Genomic DNA, 24508 nt, shown 5'->3' on the forward strand with positions numbered 1-24508 from the left:
TGTTTGAAATTCCTACTTGGTAAACAGGAGCACACCAAGCAGTGTGCATCCTTTCCCATGCCTGGAGCTGGAGAGATATCCCTTACTAGTCCCAGTTTTAAGTGTAGGAGAAAATGGATAAAACAATAGAAAATGTCACTGCAGCAAAACCTGCTATTTTACCAAAGATACACTCTTTCCCATCTGTCATGAAACCCTGCAATGGAGGGACAGAGCCAAAACCTTTGCATGTTCTTGAGTTTGCATCAAAAGGCTCCAATGTCACCACACAAATTTAAGCTTTTTGCCTATTACTCCAGTACCACAGGTCTATCAGGCAGTAGCTGATCTCTGAGGTGCAGAGAGGAGCCCACCCAAGGCTGCAGAACACACCCTGTGCCTATCAGAGCCTGAGGGGCTGCCAGAGACCCCTCCAAGGCACACTGAAGACACTGCTATGGAGCTGTCACCTCCCCTTGTCCACTGACTCCAAACTCTTCCAGTGTCCTTGAGCTCAGTTCCCCACAGACCCAGCCCAGACCCTCCCTGCTCAAATACACCAACAGCAGACAGCATCTGGTGGCCCATCTCCCATCAAACCCTTCCATCCAGACCCCTGGCCATTCCTGAGTGATGGGACAGAAAGCAAGCATGGGGCTCACCCTGCAATTTCCTTCCATAAAAAGTGGAACAGCTTCTCTATGCCCCAGAGGTCCTGGGATTCATCACTGGTCACAGCTCATTTTGAAGCACAGACAGAAAAGCCTATTAAGAACATCTTTTTTTTTTAAATAAATGAATACCTGCATTTGCTATTTTTATACACCTGTTATTATTGTCTTGCAGCAGTGCCACAGAAGTGAGCTGTAAAGATGGCATTTGTGAAAATAAGGGGTTTGGTATTTTAACTCCTAGAGCTAATATTGAAAGCAGGAGAAGCTGAATGGAAAAGAAAGGGCAATGCTATGAAATGGAAAATTTACTAAGAATAAAAATGGACAAAAAAGCCATACAGAGAAATCTCAAAGCCATTAAACTCAATGGCCATTCTCCCACTACCTTCAGCAAGGCTGGAATTTTACCTACTGCCTCTTTAAATGTTATTGATTCTTATAACAGTATTTTAAACCAAACAGCTGACATCCTTCTGCCCAGCCAAGGCCTTTTAAATCACTGAAATGCAGGATGGAAAAAAAATCTGCAGTGCCAGATGTGTCTAAAAACAGTCACAGTTCTTGTTGAGGCAATCTGCAGAGGAAAATGGTTAGCATTTATCATGCCTGACAAAACACTAATAGTTTATCAGTTTTGATATTATAGACTAATAACAAGCTTTTCCATGGCTACTTCATTTGCAGAGCATGGAGACAGGCTGCCCTACTGTTACTTGATTTTAGAACAGTTGCTTTTTATTTAATCCTTTCCCATCCTAGCTGGATGGAAGCACACTTCCATTATTAAATGAAATTGTAAACTAAATACTCTAGGGAAGGGGTGGTTTTGATGTATACCTGACACAGTTTTAAACCACAGATAAAATAAGAGGGAGATTAAAACCATAGGGAGAGAGTTTTTATTTTTCCCCCCTGAAAAATATTTTGCCATTATGTAATGCTGTCTAAAATGGCTAAGGCTTGTGGTAACAGCAGTAGGCAAAGCAGTGCATTTTGATTCAGTGCTGATAGTATTCTGACATGCACTGGCACAGGTACTCTAATAGCACATTTTGTTTACAGCCTTTGCATTTCCAAGAGGAGAGTTTCACAGTCACTTAACACTCATGGGTACAAGGTAAAATGACAGCCCAAGTGTGTAAGAAGTCACCTTTCTAGGCAGGTAAATATTGCTTTTCAAACCTCAGTTATTAAGAGCACTTCTGCTTGCTCAGTGATACAGAGGTGCTCCTCAAACTGCCAAGGCTGGGTTTATCCTGAATGCAGAGGAATGTTTGTTTGGACAGAAGCATGGGAGAAGGCACAGCTTATATTCAAACTGCTGCATCTCCCACTGAAATTCATACTTTCTCTAAATCATTTCCCTTTTCCTTCAGAAACAAGCTTCTGTCACTCGTGGTTTCTGACATTAAATGTTAATATGGAAAGAATAGTTATGTTGCATTGTTTAAAAAATCAGTGCAGGGTGTGGCTTCTAGCAGGTGTGTTCAATGGAAAAGGTAAATGCACATTTTAGCAGGTGTATTCAATGGAAAAGGTAAATGCACATTTTGGCAGGTGTGTTCAATGGAAAAGGTAAATGCACATTTTAGCAGGTGTATTCAATGGAAAAGGTAAATGCACATTTTAGCAGGTGTATTCAATGGAAAAGGTAAATGCATCTTTTAGCAGGTGTATTCAATGGAAAGAAGTGGAACCATCAGCCAAGTGAAACTGTTGTGGCAAAACATTTGTCTGTTTTTACCTTCTTTATCCAAATCGATTAAACCAGGCAAAATTTGGCATTTGTCTCCATCTAGTCTAATTCTGAAGGTCTACTAAAAATAAATATAACCAGCTCCTTCTTTTCTTCTCCAACTGTACTTCCTTTAATTCCAGCAAATGCATTTATACTCCTGAATCCAGGTGAAAAAAGGCTCAGGTTACCACTGCACGTGTCTAAATGATCAAATTATCTCGTGTTTGTATTGCAATTTGACATGATGATACTCCTTCTACAAAAAAGGATGTTTCAGTCAGTTCTAAGTAGCAACTTTCCTTATGGTTACAATTTATTTATTACAACTGTCATATGCTTTCATCTTGTGGTATTTTGATATCTAACATTTCATAAAGAATGCCAAAACATCCCATGAAACAAAATTCTGAGAAAATTCAGTTCTATGAATATTTCAAAATATTTTTTTTTACATTTCAGACTAGATCAAACACAAATATTTAAATGTTGATGTTTCCTGAAAATGGATATTCTAGCATCTCATTATAACTTTAACTCTCAAATCCTTGGGAAAGCAAGGATTCCTAACAGCAAATTCACAGAAATTTGGCCTAAAATAGAGCTGCTGAGCATAAAAATACACTGTGGTGCTCCTTAATATCTATCTAACTAATTCAAATAAGTGTAGTGGATGGCAGACAGCTGCTGTGCACCATTTTCAACAGTATCCTTCAAGGATGACTCTTGAGATGATCAAAGTGCCTGGAGCCCAGAGGAAGGATGGAAAGGGAAATTCCTCCCCCAGTCCAGAAAACAGGGTTAATTTCCCAGCCTGTTCCTTGAGGAAGACTGACAGAATCTTGTCTCAGATACCTTTTCTTTTTTGAATTTCTTTTCTTGTCGGGGAAGCAGGGGAGTTGAGAAAGGAAAGAAGATTCTATCAAGAGGGAAATGCCTTCAGGGTGTCAAAGTGCCAAAGACAGCAGCTACCATGCTCCTGGCACGAGGATGAAGTGCTGGGGTTACAGACTGACACCTACAACAGCAGCACAGTGTGAAACCCAGGCACCACAGCAGAGTCCCCTAGGAGTCACATGTGCCCCTGCCTCACCCTAAGGGTCAGGCTTAGGTCCCACAGAGGAACTGGGCTGCACAGTCCTTCTAGACCCCAAAGGGAGAAGAATTTAAGCTTCCCTGTGATTTCTGGTGTGCAGCAGGTCTGGGGCTGTCTGCAGTAAATTTAAGTACAGATCTGGGAAGCCACTTCATGGCCTTAGCTGGTGTTCACACAGAACTCTGCTATTTAATGCTGGTCAATCTCAAAGGAAGGGCCTGAAAATGGTGAAGATGCAGTATTAACTAGGTGCTACAAAGTGATTTAGTCAGTTATAAAGAGACCTTTTTGGTTAACTGTAAATCCCTTCACAATGGCAGTGCTGCAGCCAGGAATTATGGTGCACATTCCATATATCCATGGCAGTTGAACATTGGCTGTACATCATGTTGTTTCATTCCCATAAACCTCAGAAAACAAAGGTTAGGAAAAACAAATTTTGTGAATAGCTGTAAGTAGAGCATAAAAACTAGCATGACTGCAAGCCATAAATGTAATTTTTTGAGGGTGCCTACCCTTTCCACTAGAGGCCCTATTTAGGAAGTAGTATGTGGTTCAAGACAACTTGAGAAATCAGGCACAAATCAGCTTGCATTGAGTTTTGGGATCACATTTTTATGTGTAAGCAGCAAAGTGTATTTCTTTTCTGCAAGCTTTACCTTCCTTTCAGCTTGCCCATTCTTCTGATCAAAACACAGATACTGAGCAGATCAGCAAATACTGAAAGGTTCAGGTTTGCTTGTGAAGATGGGTCCCTGTGCTCCAAATAACACCAAATGTCACAGCTGAGATGGCCACAACACACAGAGTATCACCACACAGTTTGAGAAGGCTTTAAGCATTCACCCATACACAGTAACACAACATCATATCAGAAGGCTCCAGGTATCTACCCATAGAGAGTAACACCATATCACTTCAGAAGGCTGCAAGCTCTGCTCTTTCTTGTTCTTCAGCCCAACCTTTTATCCCCTCCTGTTGATGCCCTGCACCTGTGTGCCCTCTGCTCCCTGTGGTGGTTGGTCAGTGCCCCTGGGCACTCCATGGCTCATTGCTGTCAGTGCTGCTCACAGCTGCGCCCATTGGGGATGAGGCTGGGCCACAGCCCCACTCCCAACCACCACAAACTGTGTGTGCCTACAACCAAACATATGTAAATGGAACCCTGTGTGCTTCTGGAATGGGGCACAAATGGAAGAATCTGTAGAAATGCCTTCATGAACTCAGGTCTGCTCATCTCTATTGCACATAGAATTTCTGTTTTTATCCATAACCTTTAAGAGAACAAAATGTTACAGAAGACTGCTAACATGATAGCATAAGGGGAAAATCAACAAGTAAGGCACACAGCAAGCAAGTCTTGGGCAAGCAGAAGTGTTTGGAGCAAGCTTCATGAATTTCTCACAGTTCTGATGGAAACCCCATATGAAAAAATATACTTGGATTACAACCTCCACCCTCACCCCACATATCATTTACACCTGAATTCACTTCCAGGAGTTAAATGCTTCAGAGATGCTGACAACAGTAAAATAGCCTGGTCTGGTTTTGTATTTTTTTAGGCTGCCTGTGCTAATACTGGTGTTACAAGTTGGAATTGTTTTCCCTGTTTGTTTCCTACAGATCAGATTCTTAGCCTGGATTTATTGAATTTTCAGGCTCCCAAGCTTTAATGCAAATCAAATAGCTTTCTTTATAATGTTCACTCACAACAATACTGAATTTGTTTATTATGGGAAAAAAGCACAAACGAATTCTGCAACTTTTGATTCACATTCATTAGTGACTGAATTAAGGGCTAAGCTTTAGAGGCACAAATGGAAATGTTCTTCCTCCTTGAGCTACATCAGTCTAAGGCAAAGAGATGTCTAGCAGTTCACCTGAGACCTAATTTAAGTTTTAATGCTAACAATTACAGGTTCCATGAGCATGACACTGGGAAATTGTAAGTAATGAAAAGACACAATTTATCTCATTATAAAACCAAACCCCCCCCCGAAATCCAGAAGAACAAGGCACGTTTTACCAAGCTCAGCGTGTGCAATTCAAAGTTAGAGGAGAACTCCCATAAAAAGTGAGGTATTCTCTTGAGGCTGGCAGATTAAATGAGCAATATTTCTCTCTCCCTCTCGCTTGTTTTTAAAATCTCCATAAGCCTGTTTTCATTTTGCATGCTCCTCAGGAGGAGACTGTTAGGAGTAAGTGCTGTTAAATCACATGGCACAGTGCTCTGGAGTGCTGCAGTTTCCTTCCTGGCAGGGGGCTTGTTTGTGAGGCTATTACGTGACCCCTACGACAGTGTGTCTGTCTCCCATTCCAAAAAAATGATGTAGAGCAAGATAGAGCCAAGCAGCATCTGAAGGTAAATTTGAGAGGGGTCTACAGAAGAAAAGCACTTGGGGTAGCCTGTGCTACAGTGCCCATAACAAGACAACTGCATTATTGCCCCAGCCTTTCCTATTTTAGAAATAAAACATCCAGTCTTCCTCATGACTCAGGAATAGGCTTAAGTGGGACTTTCCACACTCCACCTTTTACAGCCCTGGAGTTAAATCACAAAAGAAGTAGCTGCAGTTTTTCATTTCAAAAACACCCAGGACAAGTGGAGGTTTGGGGGCCACGAGAGTGGTTGGGACTGACTCTGTTGTCTACTCAGGCTTGAGTTCAGAAGTAGCTGGCAGTAGGATTTACTGACCCAATAGCTGGGATCTATCACTGCCTTTTAGATTTTCCTCTGGATACCAACAACACTGGAGGAGCTGCAAGGCAACAGAAGGGCTGGAGACCACCAGGCTACAGGGATCTCTCTTGTGTTTGAAAACCTCTCAGAATAATCTAGACTGGGCTTTTTTCCTGTGTTTTGCAGAGCTCATCTACCACTTTTTGAGGACTTTCACTGTGCATAAAACCTTGCAAAAAATGCAAATAGCAATTTGTAAATGCAAACAACAATTCAAGCAACACTAAAAAGCTTCCTATTAAAAAAAAATGTATGAGTTGTACCATTCTTGTTCTTCCACAGGTTGGAGTGTGTGTGTCTGTGTGTGTGTGTGAGCACAGGTGGAGGCTGCAGCTAGACAGCATTCATGCTGCCACACAGCTGTCAAAATATTAAAATCTAGTTTTTTTCAATTTTAAGCGATTTGATGGAATAGCAGGAAGGCTTTCTACATAATCTATTTATTTAGTGTGAGAACCTCTGAGTCTGAGGAATCGAAAGGCAAGCAAATCTGCATATGCAAGGATGTAATTTCCCTCACATTTTTACAAAGCTGCAGATGAGAAATAGTTTCTCTCTAGCTGTGATGGTTGCACAGTGTTCAGCTTTGTGTCTCACTTGCTAATTCCATTAAGAAGAAAGGAAAGCCTGGTTCACAAAGGCAGAGCAAAAATGCACCACAGTTTATATCCCATAGCTAAGCTCTGGGGCTTTATTGTTCTTCAGCAGTTCAGCAAATGGCTGAACACTAGTAGACACAAAATTTAATTTAAACAGACAATGTCAAGTGGTTTAGACTCCAAACTTAACCTACTTTGAAAATGTTATGATCTGGAGAAGGAATCTAGTTTGAAGTTCTCATATATTAGTCCAGGGGGGGAAAAAAACATTAAAAATTGTCACTATAGAAATTCAGCACTGCTGTTCTGATTCCTGGCTACTCTCCAGGCCCGTTACAGACAATGAAGATGACTGTGACTGAATTATATTTATTTTGGAGTCCAAGACTCTTGGACTTTTGAAGGGTCTCATTGAGGAGTCTGAGACCCTTCTTTATCCTTGTAACGTGCGATGGCTGTCATGGCCTTCATCCCACAGCCCTGCCCCAGCCAAGGGAAGATGATGTGTTGACACAGATGGATTTTGCCCTTTTTGGTGGAGCTGTGAGTTTGCTTGGGCAACACATCCATCTGCTGGATTACTCTCCCGAGCAGCCCTGGGAGTGCCAGGACGGCCCCGGTGCCAGGAAGCGCTCTGAAAAAGATCCAAGGCTGTCATGCAGGTTTGAAATCCCATGGGGAGCCAGGAGGGTGAGCAGGGAACAGAGCAGCCACGAGCAGACGTGCAGCATTTTGCGCTCGTTATCAGTTTTGGGCACAGCAACAGCACTGGCAAGATGGGCCAAGGCAGTGGCTGCAGGAGAGTCCCAGGACTCCCCAAGAACCCAGAAGGCACCACCTGAGGCTGCTGCCAAGGGAGAGTTTACTGCCCTTGAGGAACCCAAAAATACAGCTCAAACCGACCACTTGTGGATGCACATTTTTCACCAGAGGAGACTGGGCTGAAAATGCCTCCTTCTCCCTTCCATCAGTTTCTCTGCGCTGCTGGCATTCAGCTGCTGAGACTTGATCTAATCAATGCTCATATGGGGAGGTTTGTCTGGCCTGGAAGATGATATTATGGAATAGGTCTATCAAATTTGTCAGTGTCTTCGCCGACAATTTTCATGAATATATAACATTGAAATATGGTACATCCATGCTGACTTATTCCTTATGGTGCTTAAAATGGCTTGAAAAAAAACCCTCTGTAATTTGATAATGAGAAAGGATAAAGTCATTAGGGGGGTAATTGCTAATATCCAGATTTTAAGAAGAGACTATAAATACTGAAGAATACAAATAAATAGGCAAATGGATTAACAAGATGAGAACTTGATTGCCTGGCCTCTGAATTCCAAAATGCCACCAAAACAGCCTTATATATGCATATAATGGGGAAATTCAAGAAAACATCCATCGTAGGACTTTCAGCTCAGACACTACATTCTTAAACACACATTACACTTCAAATGCTTCAAAATGCTCTTTCCTGGAAATTGCAAGATAAAGTGTATTTCTATTGGATTTGAGGGAAAAATCGCACCCATTCATTTATTCAGTAAAACCAAATCTCACTGCACACACTTGATCAAGGTCAACGATCTGCCATTTGCTGAGGAGAGTGAAAATCTCCCCAAGTCTAATAAATACCTTGGGGTTTCAGAAAGAGGAGAGGCCAGAACTGCACAGAGGCACAAGTGTACATGAATGGCACAGGCAGCCGTGGCAAAGGCGGAATGGTGACCCTGGAGAGGCAGGACAGGGTCAGAGAAGGGCTTCCAAGGGCTCACTCTTCTCAGGTTTGCTTTGTTGTAAAAGGGGGTACCACCTTTTGGGTGATATTGGTCTGGCACTTAAGAGTGCTGGCATAAATCTTGCCTGTGTAAAGCAAGAGCCCTTAGAAACCGAGGCGATGCAAACCTACAGTGAAGATTTACCCCCCAAAGGAACAAGTACCCTTGGCTTTGCAAACCAAAGATTTGTGTGTTATTGGTGAGCATCAGCAGGCTGGCAAGAACAGGAGGGAGCTAAGATGCTGATGGAACAGACAGTTTGAATAGTTGGATATGGAAAAACTCAGCTGGGTTTTGGGACTTGTGGCTGTTTGCAGAGCTGCTGCCTTTGCGGGCCCCCGTGGTGGGCGTGCGGGGGCGATTATGGAAAAACCCTCACTGCTCAGCCACCACAGTCCCTGCAAAGAGCATTTGGCTGCATTAGCATAATTGACAACATCAATTATGCCCACTGCTATACTCTCCCCTGGGAAAGGCTGTCCATACAAGCCAATGTGTTTAAAAGCGTGCGGTGCTCACGGTCTCGGTGAATTTAGTGCCGTTAAACGGCAGAGAACAAAGGTATTCTCTGGAAAGCTGCAGGCTCGGGGAAATTGCTTCAGAGGCTGAGGAACTGTTGCTTTTCACACAAAGCTCCCCATGGTTAGGGCAGCATTTCCTGTCTGAGGTGATACAAAGGTGAGAAAAAAGTAGCACATACCACATTCTTATCACAGCCATCACCATCAAATGTTTCTGCAGCTGAAAGAACACGAGGATGGCACAGAGCTTCCTGTCTGGCAAACGCTGATGCCTGAATGTTCACTGAGCCTCAGCTTTATACTGCTGCCTTCTTTTTCTCCGATTATTTCCAGAAGGCTGGAGTTGGTGCAGCTTTTTGATACAGCAGTCCCGTTCCCCTAAGGTCTCCTGATGGGGTTATGCCCCACACATGTGGGGGCACTGGAGGCAAATGGATTGCCCTGCATAAACTAGCAATTTTCACCCTACATGCTGTTACTGTATGTAAAAATGAAAAATTTAAGCCAGAGGAATAGGTGCACACAAAATTTAACCGTAGCTAGCACAGGTGATTGTGGCTGAGGTTAAATCAGTGGATAGAACCTGGTGAGACCCAGGGAACACAGCCACCACCCTTGAGAAGCCCACTGGGGCCTGAGGCACACCAGAAGCCCCAGAAGTGGTTTTCTAAGGAGCAACAATGGTGTCTTCCTGTGCCTGAGGTACCTGCTGGACTTCACTGCTGATTCAGGATGCCTCCATCACTCCCATGGCTGTGGGGAGGAAGGTGCTGAGTGTCCTTTCCACAGGTCTCTGTCATCTCTCACTGGACCATCTGTTCCCACACTCCTTCTGACCTCCTGGTGCTTGGAGACCATCTCCACTACAGACCTGCTCCTCTGTGCCTTGGCTCTGCCCTCCTCCCTGTCAGGTAACCCAGATTCCTCCCTCCTTGGCTCCCAACCCCTGACAACACTTTGCTGCAGTCAATGTTCTTCTACCTAGCACCTCTTCTCTTGAATGTGGGCTGAAATATCATCTCTCCTAAGCAAGAGCTGTTCTCTTTCTCCTTCTCACTTGAGCTCAAGGTGCCTTCTGCGCTCCTCCTCCTCCATGACCCATGACATGGCTTTCTGTTGTCACCACTGCAACCTCCTCCTCTTCCCTAATCCCCAACCTGCCTTTCCCTCCCTTCTTGTTGCAACTCAGGTACTTCCTGCTGTCTCCTCTCAAGCTGATGTGGGTCCCTGCCATCCTAAAGCAAATCCACCAGGCAGCAGCAGCATAGGACAGGCTGCACACTGAAAAGGAGCTCCAGGCCTTCAGCTCAGCTTGGGGAAGCCAGTGCTCTCCTCAACTCTCCAGCAAGAAAGAAAAAGGATTTAAGATAACATTACTTGATCTTATTTCTAACTTAAATAAATAATTTTGGCCTACTTGGCCTTATCTTCTGTCCCCAAAGGACACAACATCAGCCTTTCCAGCCTTTTTAGAAAGCTGACTACTACCTCCCACAAAAAGCTGAGGGTAATCAAGAGTTCAGAGGAAAGACACTGAAGACTTTTTTCTTTGCATGTCTCTGTCTTCACCAATGAAAGGGCTCCTTGGCAGTAGGAAACACCTGGACCATGGCTCACCCTTGATCTTCCAGAAATTCATTCCAGCATTTTCTTTCCACAGCAACTTCTACCCTCCCTGCTTCACACTGCAGCAACCCTCAACACCTCACACTACTCTGCCTCACCACAACATCATTTATTCAGAGCTCTATGTTTTAATCATCACACACTGTTTTAAGTAGGAACAGAACAATCATTTCTAAGGCTGGGTACCCCACTGTCACAGGGATGGCACAGGAGATGACCAGCTGGATTAAATACTGCCTCAGCACTCTCCCAGCAGGAAATGTTCACACCTGTGAAACCGTCACCTGGCTTTTCACCCGAGCCACGCAGCTCAGGCAAGCCCAGCCATCCACACCTACTCTCTCCAAACACTTCAAAACCACAGAAATATCAGGAAACTGAAGCAATGAGTGCATCACCTGACCCATTTTCACCAGACCTTCCCAGAGGCTTTCATTCTCAGTGTGAGCTGTGAACATTTGCATGCACGTGCACACGCATACGCGTTCCATTTCTAAATCAATCCTCCCAGGCAAAGGGTGTAAAAAATGTCTCCCAAACCTCACTAGTATTTACATGTTTTTAATTTCAAGTGCCATATAGGGCTATTCAGCCATTATATTTTACTATAGCTTCTAAATAAATTAAACCCATTTATCATTAAACCCCCCCACATTTTAAGAACCTTATTAACTTCATAGTTAAATGCCGACAGGTAATATCTATTATGGCAGCGTTTCATGGTATCCCAGCAGTGCTATGAGCTGGATTTTCACTTCCTTAAACCTGTATATCATGACAAAAATATGCATAATCTAGTGCGCTGATTCTGTAATTTTCAATAATGTCTGCTAATTCTGGCAAATAATTTACAGTACTTATTTCCTCTGTCAAAACAGGTGTTTAATGGCCAGAGTAGCTGTAGGTTGACAAAAATAGAAGAAGCCCATTTATTAAGAAGAGAGTTTGTAGCAAAAGAAAGATTAATGGAAAGGCAGTAAACCAGGAAAACCATACTAGAAGATGAGGACATTTCACCCCAGCAAATGAAGGAGAAAAGAGACTTACACAGATCCTGTGAATTGTGATTCTCACAGAATAGGAACCGTACCTGCATAATCTGTCCTTGCATAATGCCCATCTTCTGATTTTGTAGTTGTTGTAGTATTGTCTGTGTGAAAAGAAATGTGTTGAGTTGCCTGGGGAGCCTGGACTCAATACAGCCCATGCCCCCACCACAGTGCCCAGGCAGAACTAACTTCCCTTGCACACACATCATCTCTGCTGGCTGCAAGGCTCTCCTGGGCCTGCCAGGTGAAAACAGCAGGATCTTTTTTCTAACAATATGTGATAACAGATTGCAGCTGGGATAAATATATCAGGCTGAAGCAGGAGTTGTCATTTCTGCTCTACTTGAAGTAATTGGGGAGTTTTAATATGTACCCTGAAATGAACTGCCACTTAGGGCGGTTAACTTTAAAGAGACAGGAGTAAACTGGAATGTATTTAATACACCTGTATACTATGGCCTTGTAAGTAGATGTACTGAGGATTTATGGGTCAGAAGCTAAGGAAAAAGGCTATTGAGAGTCTGAGCCTCAGCAGACACTTTATCTACAGGAGCTATTAAAAGGCAAATTCTCTTCATTTTCATTTTTGAGAAAAACAGGGTTTTTAAAGTCAGCTCAAGGGTTACAGGTGATGTAGTAGCCCAAGAGATGGGCACAGAGAAGCACTGTATTTATGGAGGAACAGAGAGAGCCTTGAGCTATGATTGGAAAACTTCCTTCCAGGCATCTTGGGGCCCAGCAAGGGTCACCTGAAGAACCAGCCCAAGCACTGTGTTTGGGAGCACCTCTTCAGAGTGTCTCCCGAGACTGCCTCATGCTGCTCCAGTTAAGAGAGCACTAGAGGATCCATCCTGGGTGGCAGAATGTATCTGAGGGGCATTCCCACTGTCCTGCTCCAGCTGCAGCCTGGCAGACAGAGCTCTGGGCAAGCTGCTTGGGGCAGGACACTGGTGACTGATGCAGAACCCAGTGCAGGGCTGGGCAGTGCCCTGCTGCTGCTCTGGGCAGGGTTAGGAGTGGCACCCTCCTCTCATGCCTTGCTGTGTCTGCATCATGGAGGGCTCTGCCTCTCACCACAGCCTGAGCTCTACAATATCAACTGCAGCAATCTAATGGAAATATAACAATTACCAAATAAGAAGCCAGCCCTGGTTCTGTTTCTTTTTTTCTCCCTGAACAAAAATTGAAAACATTCTTTGAAATGAGTTCTGTTATGAGAGTTACCTTGACATCGACCCAAAGACATGACTTCAATTTTCTCCTGTTTCTGGCATGATGCCTCTTTGATTTGACATGCATTATCATAAGATTTCCCATCGGAAGCACAAAGAGGATTGAAGTTGGTTTGAGAACAGTCAATGTTGCACACACACCTGAAAAGATATAGAAAGAGAAAAAAGAAGAGGCTAATATGAGAAACTTTTTTCAAGACATCATAAATACATCTCAGAAATATAAGTGTTTGTATTATCCTGACTGTACAATGCAAATCAACATAATGAAAGCAGAAAGTTCTGTCAAGAGGTCATTTGTATTTCTTGATGGAAATGAGATGCAGGGAGAGGGAAAAGGCACATAAAAGCAAGCAAAAAGAAAGATAAAAGAAGTGTGTTTTACATGGAAAACTGTACCACAGCATTACCACTTGTAATCCCCTGTAAACCAAAGAGATGTGCAGATAAAGCAAGCTGCTGAGCCCTCCTGCAAACTAAAGAGCCACAAAATTCTCCTCTGTTCAGGTGCTGTCCATTGTATGGAATACTATATAAATGTGGGTTTATATTGATTTATGATTTAATTCTGAAAATAATTACAGCACCTAGAGGCACTCTGATTGTAACAGATGTGAAACTGAAGCCTCACTTCACCCCACTGGGATTAAACCACCTGCCAAGACTGAGACTGGAGCAGGGATGTGACCGCACTCTGCCTCGGGCTGGTGGGATCTCCCCAGCTCCTGGACACAGAGAGGCTACTCACTATTAAAACCAGGAGAATGTTGCTTTAGGGTAGACTTTGTGCACAAGCACTTTCTGAAGCACCTGCATAACTCAGCAAGCAAAAAGCCATATGCAGGTGTTACCCAGGCAGGTTTTCTGTCCCGGTGTCATTTTCCGTGAGGGGTGAAGGCTCCCACGTCCAAGAGCACAGTGTGGGCAAAAGCAGGCAGGGCAGTGGTAGCCCCATCCTCAGATTGCTTAGGCCATCTCCAGAGACTCCAGAACCCAGCTTTTGAGCTCCTGGGCTGCCCTGTGATGTGAACCAGAGCACAGGGAGGTATTCCCTTCCTTCCACAGTCTGCTCTGGATCTGAACTAACACACCAACATGAACATATCCTGATCCCAGCAAGCCTCACCACTGCTTCCAAGATGGAGAAACCTAATTGTTTCCACTGACACAGGCTGCAGACTCCTTTCTTTAGGTTTCTCCTATTTCATTATCATTAGCAACATCAGACAGCCTTGGGCATCGGCAGGGGAAGGGCACGCTAATCTTCTGTCCCCAACTGTGCCATTAACAGACAGCTCAGCCTCAGTAAACCCAACGTGATCTTGCTTGGGGACAAAGCCAGAGGTCTAACCTGGCAGCTGCTCCAGCTCTTCTGAGCACGTAATTGTGCACATGCTGCTATCCAAACTCTTCCTGGCTCCTTCTGACATTAAGGCAGAGCCATGAGATTGATGCTCTATCTCCAGCCCACTGGTTGTGCTGAACCTGGCAGTGCCAGCTCCACAGCTCTCCCTTTGCAAAGCTAAGTAATGGAAATGTCAAGCCTCCAGCCTTGCTGCTTGATTTAAGGAAGTGTTTAAAAATCAGTCCACCTCCCATTTGCAGCAGACATCTGGACACCTTTGACTACCAGAGGTGTAGAGGGATATAAAAAAAACTTGGGTGGAAAGAGGAAGAAGGAAATTGGAGAGCTTGGGTCAGATGTCTTCATCACCCCGTTTGGCTTCTGGCCTGCAGGAATGTGCCCAGGGTGATGGAAAACAGTGGAACCAGTAGTTGTCTTTTAGAATTTTTTTTTACACTGGGTAGGTCTATTTACCCCAAATGTTCATGAAATACAGAAAACTCCAGTTTAAAAAGAGGCCAGTGGTGAAAAGCTGTGGTTATAAATTAAATTACATGATTTCATAACTCGAAGAAAAGCGTCTAGCTCCCTGTGTGTAGCAATTTCCCCACACTGATAAACATACAGAATATGAGAAAAAAAATCCAGCGCATTTCCCAAGAATCTCCTTATCAGCAGAATAAGAATGTTCTGCTCCACTGAAATATTAACCATCATCATTTCTTCCTGCAGCCATTTCCAGCTTCCCACCTTAGTCAAACTCACTTCATTAGGAAACATTTACTGCTCAAGTAATAGCAATTCTTTCCACGTAGCTCTACCATTTGCATTTCAGATGGGACACAATCAGCCATATGCTCCTTTTTTTTGTAATAAACCAGCTAAGAAACAGCTTCACTTCTCTACATTTTGCTACAGAAAAATGAGTGAAGGTTAATATATATTATGTTTCCAGTCAAGAGAAAATTAAGCCAACGGGAAAATTACAACAAAAGGGTGCTCTTTAGGGGAAATCTCAGCAACTTTGGATGCAGTTTCAAGAATACCTAGGGGATGCAGAAACCTATGCTCAGAGTTAGACACTTTAGAGACATATTTTTAAAGGTGTTTAAATGCTTAAAGATGCATGCAAACACTTTGTGTGGGATTTCTGGTATCTCAGAGACCTATTTCCCACTGATTTCAAAGACTGCTTCAGAGCCCACTAGGCATTTATTTACATCTTCTGATACCTTCCAAAACACAAAGACCCAAAATGACTTTCCTGACATCTTCCAGCAAAACTGAGAAGAGATCCAAGGTTTTTCTGTGCCCCATTCTAAAATTTCACCGTAACACCATCCTTCCTTTCCAAGCAAACCTCTGCAGCAGCCACATGAAGAGGACACACCACATGAGCACCATGAGCCACGTGCTGCTTGTGCTGGGGTCAGATCACTCTGAAGCAGAAAAGGACTCCATATGCTCCAAAGCCTTATAGGATCCCCTGTGTGAAGCCTGATTTTCAGAGCCTGCTAGAGGGATGCTGAAAAAACACCAAACTTGCCACCCTGATCTCCATGCTGCAAGGATCATCCACTCCTTGCACACTTTTCAGCAGACAACTTCTAGCTTGCATCCACAGTTTATTACTGCTTTTGCACTTAGACACTCAAATCCTACTTTAAGGCTGCACAATTAAGTCGACATCAAATATATGTCAGGAAGTGCAAAAGGCAGGATTGCATCAGGAAGATTAATGGGCCTGTGTTGCTGGTTCTTTTTAATTTATAGTGCTCCTCTTATCAGGGAAAATTATGGTATTCCAACACATTTTTTCAAACTGGAGGAAGCAAAAGTCTGCCCATTTGGATCATGCTGCCAAATTCCAAAAGGGCAAATTGCAGTGGAAAAGGTGAGGCATGTACTCCAAACATGTGTGCCCAGGCAAATGCACCCTCTGAGAATAGCTCAGACTTCAGTGGGGTCCACCAGCGAGGTAATAAATGCATAATGAACAGCACTTAATGCATTTGATTGAATGAAAACCTGGAAAGGTGCCTTCACTTCTTGAAGCATTATAAAATGCAAGAGTGGGGCTCTCTTGTGTTAAACAAGAAGCAAACTGTGACATCCCTGCTTGGCTCAGGGTGTGTGTTAGGTGAGATAACACCAATGGTGTTATTTTCTGGGCACACAGAGTTCCTTCAGCTCGTGTGGGACACAGAAAGACCCTACCCTGAAGAGAGCCTCCCCCTAACCCTGGCCATGCACAGGGCTGGGCAGCACCCATCCCACTGCCAAGGGTGTGTCCAATGGCTGTCTGTCTGCCTGCAGTTTCCCAGACCCTGAGGCACTCCAGTATGCCTTGAATTTTGAGTAATTGGATCATTTGACCATGTTATCATCCTGCCTATGACTTCTGATCATAGTTCTATCAATAAATCTATTTGCTTTCTGTGTTCCTAAGTGTAGCACTGAAGAAAGCCTGGCAATGGAAAGGCTGACTGAGCACTCCTGGTGCTCAAGACACTGTGGGAAGGTCAATGAGGTCTCCTAGGGGGTCACAGAATGAAACTGTACCCAAGAGCATACACAGAATAAGTGTGTAAGCTTTAACCATGCTTTCTGCAGCCAGAAATGCAGCTTTAAAAGCCTCTGTGAGAAGGAGAGCCTCCAAGATGTCAGCAGATACCCTGCAGCTCCTCTGAGAAAGGAAGGAATGCTGTTTCCCAGGCCTTGTGCATCTTCAAGCAATGGGCTCATATGTTAATTGATTTGGGCTGCCATCATAAACAATCATTAAGCAAGGCTCATTTTCTTATGTCTTTTCTTCCAGGTCATTGTGATAGTCTCCAATGCATTCCCTTTCTTTTGTACATTTTATTTTATTCCATTTCATTTCACATGATGATAATCCTGGAGGAGCTGAACATCCAGCAATCTGTGTGGTTACTTTGGTGATCATGGAAGCAAAAAACACCAAAGCAAACTAAAAAGAATGTTGAAGGGGCAAGCCTGGGCACCTCCTGAGGGGATTTTGGGCTACCTCCCCATGGTGGATCTTGCAACACTGCTTGATGACATTGCTGGATCCTGCCATGAGAATGTCACACCCAGGATGAACCAGAAAGTGTCTGCAGGCAGAGGTGCAGCTCTGCAGAGAAGATGCAGGAGAGGCCCAGGAGGATGCCTGGGGGAGAGCTGAGCTTAGCCTGAGGCAGGTGAGATGCTGACAGGCACCTCCCTGCACCTCACTGCTGACTTGTGGGGCGTGTGTTGCTGCACTCTGGTCTGTGAGCTTTGGCAGCTTCCATCAAGGCAGGAACTGCAAAGAGGGTGCTCAGCAGCACAAGGGAACCCACAGGCAATTTGGGATTTCACCTGTTTATCGTGCTTCTTCCCCGCCCAGGGAAATGAGAGAGGAGCACAAAGAACTCCTTTCCAGCCTGGATCCTGATCACAAAGAAATGCTGCCCAGCCCTCAGTCTGGTCCATATGCCAGCAGTGATGGGGATGTGCTGCACCAGGCTGCTTGGCCAAGCTGGAGCAGCCAACTTGGCTTCCTGTTCAATCAGTCTCCATAAAAATTAATGGGGTCAATAAAGCAGGCATGGGCGAGTGCACAGTCTCCTAACACCCCACGCTTCTGCAAATAACATATGGTATTATTTTCTGGGCACAGAGAGTACCTTTGCCTGCAGAGAGCAAGCTACTGAAGAGAGGATTCATGGCTATGAAGGGCTGTCCCTGGAAGGAGGAGCTGTGTTTTAAGGAGGAGTCTCAATAAAATGAGAGAATGGTTCTTTGCCCATGAAGGGTAGGAGAATACTATAATTCTATTTCCTGAGTTGATCAATAGCATATAATCATTAGTGACACTGTGATGACAAAAAGAAACGCACTCCATGTTTTATCTTTACTCCTAAGACAACTATTCAGTCTTTGTTTCCAGCAACGTATTACTGAAAAATAATTTTAAAAAAATTACTATGCAGTATCTGCACATAGCATAAGGAAGGTTTCCTATGTAGCTGTGATGGGAAGCAAGGAGGATAAATGAGACAATGCTTCCAAAGGAGAGGTTTCACTGGGAACAGATGCAGGCACATTTCTGTCAGAGCGAGATGGCAATGGCAGTCCTTCCTCATTCAGCATCTTTTAATTAGCCCTCTACTGTTTGGAAACCTGAGAGCATTGTTGGTACTACCTCTGGTTATTAAAGATTCATATTCAGACTTTGCTGGCCATGGGTCATTTGCTTTTTGGAACCAGAGCAACAGAAAATTGTGCCTGAGATATCTGAGAGAGAAGTACTTAATGAAATGACTAACGTCTTCAGCCAAGTGTCTAGTTGATTACAGGGTCTAAACAGCAGAACAGCAATAAATCTGCCACAAAGAGAATTGTCAGTCAAGAAAAAAGGCATAAAACCAAAGAGACAGGGAGGCAAGAGCTAAAAATGTGAACATGCAAATCTAGTGTTATTTTTACTAGTCAGAGCTCTGATATTTGAGCACATATGCTAATTTGGTCAAGTGTGAGATCCCACCATGTCTCAGAGAGCACTATTTTACAGGGAAGGTGAAGTTCCATTCTGCAATAATTTTAAATGTTATATATTTTCTACAGGCACAAAAAAAAAAAGGCAATGAAAGCCCCAACAAAATTTCACAGCATAAAAAACCCCAAAGCCCTTTGCCACAAAACAGTGTATAAATAATAACACAGTTGTTGTACATTTGTGATACATCAACCTTATCTTCCTCTGCTCTGATCAGAACATGGTGATCAGAACCCCAAATTTCTGGATGTCAGCACAGACCTCTCCAGGCCCCCTGCCCCTCCCAGTAGGACATTAAATGCCCATTTAAAGCAAACCTGGCAGTATATATGCCTGCATAAAGAACCTGGCAATCAGTCCCAAATGCCTTCTCTACCACCAAGGTTTTTCTTTCTGGTACACAGGGCATCTTTGTTGACATTAGCAGCAGGCAAGCTGAAATGAAGCCAGGCTTAACATTACACCTCGACACTGGAACAAGGCATTGTAGCGCGGCTGTCAGGAGGCTGGTGGGAGCTCTCATTTACCCAGGCAGCTTTGGGGGTGTTTCATGTCTCAACACAACATCATGCAGAGACATTTGAATGAGCTCCAGGCAGGGACTGGGCAAGGTGAACCTCTGGGAGCTCAGCTAGCTCGCTCAGACACGCAGCCTGTGACAGCCCTTCACTGGGGAGCAGGGACAGGTCACCTCTGTACCCATCTCAGCACATCACCCACCCACAAAGCCACCTGCACACACAGGCAGCAAAACTGGATTGCTCCAGGCTGCTTGGACACACCTATGTTTTGATGTGAGTGTCAAAAGGAGCACACAAATCTGAGCTTCTGACCCTCAGCCCATCTCCAAGCACACCTGTGAGCTTCACAGTGGTCTCAGACAGCCCTGCAGCAGCCTTGGGCTGGCACCATGACACTCCTAACAGAGAGACAAGGTCCTGACACACTCAGTGCAGTCACCAGGGACCTTTGGTGGTCTGGCCAAATTCAGGTACCCCAGAGTGGTCTCTGCAGCACGTGGAGCACAGCCCAAGAAGATGGCACCTAAAACTGCCTGGCATCATTGCCTGCTTTGGCATGCACTGAACATCATATATCCACTGACATACATATGCATAAAATATATTCAGAGTGCACACTGGCACACAGTGTTTTACACTTTCTATGAATCATACCCTACAACCTGTCTGTGCTTGCCAGGAGACTGAAATCCTATCACTGCACTCTTAAGAATATCATTAAGAGGCTTAAAGAATAGAGACTCTGCGTGTCTCCTTCAAAACAAAATTTGCTGTAATTTTTGAGGTTGATGCAAAACTTTAGCTGCAGTGCAGAACAATAAACAATACATATTTTATAATGGCAGCACAAAAATAGCACGCAGTATTTCTTTCCTGGGTCTGCTAGTGCTTCTCTTCTGCTTTAAGATCACAGGAGAAGAAAAGCACGGCTCATTTTGAGTGCCTTCCATTCAATATTTGTTACTTACTTATTTATTTATCTAATTTATTTTTCCTTTTTGTCCTTTGCAGCCCTGCTTCTGCACTAAGGGCTTTAGCATGCCTACTTTGCACGGTGGCTTCCCTGGGATATTTTACTTATTTCAACTGTTCAAATGTTTATCTTCACCAGGAGTAAAAGGAGAAAAGCTTGATTCCCTCAGTGTGATGCAATGTTTCTGCATGGCATTTCAATAGCATCCTGTTATTCAAACAATTAGAAATCACAGAGACCACGCACAGAATTATCAGCATACTGCATGGAGATTTTTATTATTATGTAGTGCATAATGAAAATGATTTGAAGGACCCCAAAGCATCATAACAGAAGGAAGCGCTGAATAATCAGGTGATTTTTTTTTTTTTAACTGCAAGAGCCCAAAATATTGTTTACTGGACATATGTCAAGCTAAAATGCACTAAAGTGGTGAATATATTTACGGATGGCCTTCCTTGCATACCAAATGCAACACATTCTGGGAATGTAGCTGGAGACAGAGCCAGGAGCTTGGGCTACAGCTGCCACACTGCTGCTGCATAGCAGGGATGGACTAGCAGTGCTTAAAAACACCCATGGATTTTTCAAGCATTTTTCAAGCATTTTTTGCATGGCAGCTCATGGAGGACACTCCAAAACCATGGGCTGCTCCTGGAGACACCCTGCTGTACAGCCTGAAGAGAGTCCCTGGGCACTGGCTGCTTCCCAGAGCTCAGTGAGGAGCTGGGCTCATGCTCCTCCAGCTTTCAAGAAGTCATCCTGGAGACTGCAGCTCATGAAAAAAATCTTTTATCTGCAGTGCAACTTGAGTCCTAATTCCTAATTTTTGACAAAAAAAATTACAAACTTCACCTTTGCTTCCTTTTCACAATTCACAGCCCCAATTATAGCATGACCTTCACCTAGCTTCCCAATGCCTCTGGTGCCCTCAACATTGAATTGTAGGCTAACAACTTTAGGGCAAAATAAATGTGTCCCTCTCTCTCTTTTCTTGTCCTTCTAAATATCATTCTTATTTTAAAGATACTAAGCTGTATAAAGTGATCTTTGCTATACTGGATGCTTTAAAGCCAAACAGAGAATCACAAGGCTGATGACTGGGTTTGAAGATTCATGGACAAGCCCACGTGGTAGCTGTGTGACCAGAGAAAAAAATTCTAATTCTGTTCACATGTCAATTCGAGTGTCTGCAGGTATCTAATGTGTAAAGTTTATTTAGAACTCACAGAATAAAATAAACGCCTATGGTTTGCCTGCCCCTGGTGTCCTTCACGTCTCCATGGTCTGTGCTAAAACAAAGCTTTGCTGACTGTTTCTCTCTCTGTAAACATCTGAGACTGTCCTTCATGAACAGTTTATTGCTGTGTGCCTCAGATTGCTGATACTGTTCACTCCTATTTTGAAGCTAGCAGAATAATGAAAATTGTTTCCACAAATCCCACAGTTTCACCCTGGATTGAACAGCCAGTGGGAATACTGCAAGATCCAGTGGGAAGCATGGGGCACTATCTAGCTGTAGGTCCTGGCATGGGCCTTGCCAGGCAGGAAGGATCCATCTGCTCACAAAGAACTACAGCTCTGTCTGGGACCAACCACAAATTTCTGCTTAAACTTCTGCTAACACTAGAAGTTACTTCTGAAAGTGCAAAGTGGACTCTGATTTGCAAGTAAAGGGATGATGGCCTTTTGGCTAGCAGAGACCAGTGTGCTGCCAGCCCCAGCCCTTGCTCACATGAGCTATCCACTGCTGGTGGGGAAGGGAAGTGGGGACCTTCCTAAAATGAACAAAAACTGTGGTAAAGGAATTGCTGAGTGTGAAGTGTGCCGCCACATGTGCAAGCCCAGCCCAGCTCTCCCCATAAACCCCTCTGTGTCCTTAAACATGTGTGCCTCCTGCTTCCTCAGGGATTCACAGAGCACTGAGGTGGAAGAGACCCACAAGGATCACCTTAGGTACAACAGCCCACGCAGGGGTTGGACCCACAACCTTGGTGTTATCAGCACCCCACCCTAACCAGGGGTACCTGCCTGGGGCAGCACCATCTGAACTGGCCACCCATTTCAGGATACCCTGCTTGGTCAGCTCTCCTCAACTACAAAACAAAATCCAGTCTGCTATTCAATGAAATTTTAGCAGGATACTTCCAGGCTTTCCTTCAGGCATTGTTTGCACCTCCTGCACAGGCAGAAAGGTCATCTGTGTGCAGGATAACCTCACATTACTTCAGCCCACAGGTATGAGCCTGGCACCCAAGCAAATCACTGCATTGGCAAGAAGGAGGGTGCAGTAGTAACCTTCTTTTCCTCAGAGCCTTCAGGGCTGTAGGTAAAAGCTGCTGTACAAAACCAGGCATTCCTGCTGGCTGGGGATCTGCCTCATGATGACCACGGGCCGGCTGCTTTTGGGATCAAGCCCCAAGGGACAGTGCTGCTGCCAGGGAAAGGAAGACAGAGGAATGACTGCAATGTGCCATCTCAAGGACATGTCCTTGCCAGCAAACTAAAGGGATGAGAGTAACCTTCTTCAGGGCTGGCACACAGATCAGTGGAATCCACCTGCAGCTCCTTGAAAGGAGCAAGTGCTGTGCACTGGCCAGGATGGATGTCCCTGGGGCACCTGTGCTGTTCCACAGGGGAGAGCTCCATTACCAAATGGGCAGGCTGAGACACAGCAATTAAATCTGCATGTCTGGGGACACCTCACACAGGCTTTTAGCTGCAGCCCACACATGGGAAGGGACTGGGGCAGGAGCTGGGCTCTGTGAGGAAGGAACACCTGCCACTCTGCAGGGGCTGTGAGAGCTGAGGTCAGCCCTGTGCGTCAGCTCCCACTGAGTTTTCCTCAGTCTCATATTTAATGCATGGGATGTATTTTTAATGGTTTAGATGTGTGAACAAACCGTGGCCTTGATGTTCCTACACGGGTGTGTGAAGGAGCCTCCGACCTTCTGCAATGGATGCAGTTCTATTTTAATAGTGAACATAAAGTGGGATGGAAGAGATGAAGCATTCCATTAAGACATTTGATAATAAATTGGTAAGTGCTTTGCCAGTGTTTTACATAGTTATTCTCTCTGTTGATCTATTTAGCCAACACATGTAATTCTGAGCTACAAAGTTGTATTCCTGCTTTCGTAAACATACTTACATAAAACTCAATAACAACACAGTCTATTTATTGCTAAAACGCTAGTAGGAAATTGGAAAAGGTATAAATACAATTCATTGCTGGTGATCTCCTGCCCCCTGAAGGCACTGTAAGGCTCCAAATCTTGCTCAGTTCACAGCATCATAAAACCAAAGCAATAAATGTCACTCTTTTCTTGATTGCGCATTAGGCCAATCGGCTTTTTATTGCGCCTAAATAGGCCGTCAGGAAGGCACCGCTCTCCTTACTGCTGGGGGATGACTCTGCCTAAATGGGGGGCCAGGGAAGAAGGGAAGCTTCCTTTTAAATAACAAGGCTAAGAGAGAACAGGGGGAGAAGAAAGGTGCAAAAGCACGTCGCTCTGCAAGGCCTTTGCACTTGCTCTTTCATGCTGTAATGCCTTGATGTACGCAGACGATTATGTGTCAATGCACATTAATATCTGATGTGCATTACCATATTATCATCCCTTATGTGCACTTTCACAGCCTGGTGAGCCCAGGCTCTCCCAGCCATGGGATTACACAACCAACATCACCGTGGGGGCACAAACCAGACCTCACACAGCTCCGGGCAGCACCCGCGCACAGCGCTGCCCTTGCAGGGCACAAAGGGACCCTCCTGTGTCCCTCTCACAAAGCAGCAGGACCTGGGTGGTCCTTACAACACCCTGTATTACAGCAGGAGCACAAAACAGACTGCCAAAGCCATTCCTCCCAATGCAGATCAAGGCACGTGCTCAGAAGGCCAGGACGCTTTCCTACCCAGGACTGAAAACGCTGGTCAGCGCTGGTGGCAGAGGAGTAAAAAAACCCCAAACTCTGAGTTCATTTGTTCCCCTGTTGATCTGGACACATGAAATGGTGGCTCTCCACCATGCTGTCATGTTGTACCTAGACACTGCCTGGAAAGAGAGAGGGATGCTGTTGCTGCCTCACACGATGCTGAG

General features: G+C 44.5%; 1 protein-coding gene across 1 annotated transcript in view; it reads right to left on the bottom strand.

The window, feature by feature from the left end:
• The window catches only part of TMEFF2 (transmembrane protein with EGF like and two follistatin like domains 2), a 124577-nt gene that overhangs the window by 19442 nt on the left and 80627 nt on the right, over positions 1-24508 (bottom strand). The window contains exons 6-7 of the mRNA XM_071434533.1: positions 13019-13167; positions 11836-11895 (exon numbers count right to left, since the gene is read on the bottom strand). Coding sequence (XP_071290634.1) covers positions 11836-11895; positions 13019-13167 — 209 coding nt within the window. The remainder of the gene's footprint in view (positions 1-11835; positions 11896-13018; positions 13168-24508) is intronic.

The sequence above is a fragment of the Agelaius tricolor genome, unplaced genomic scaffold, assembly GCF_023055355.1.
Source record: "Agelaius tricolor isolate 1412-34295 unplaced genomic scaffold, bAgeTri1.0.p SCAF_10, whole genome shotgun sequence".
Classification (NCBI taxonomy): Eukaryota; Metazoa; Chordata; class Aves; order Passeriformes; family Icteridae; genus Agelaius; species Agelaius tricolor.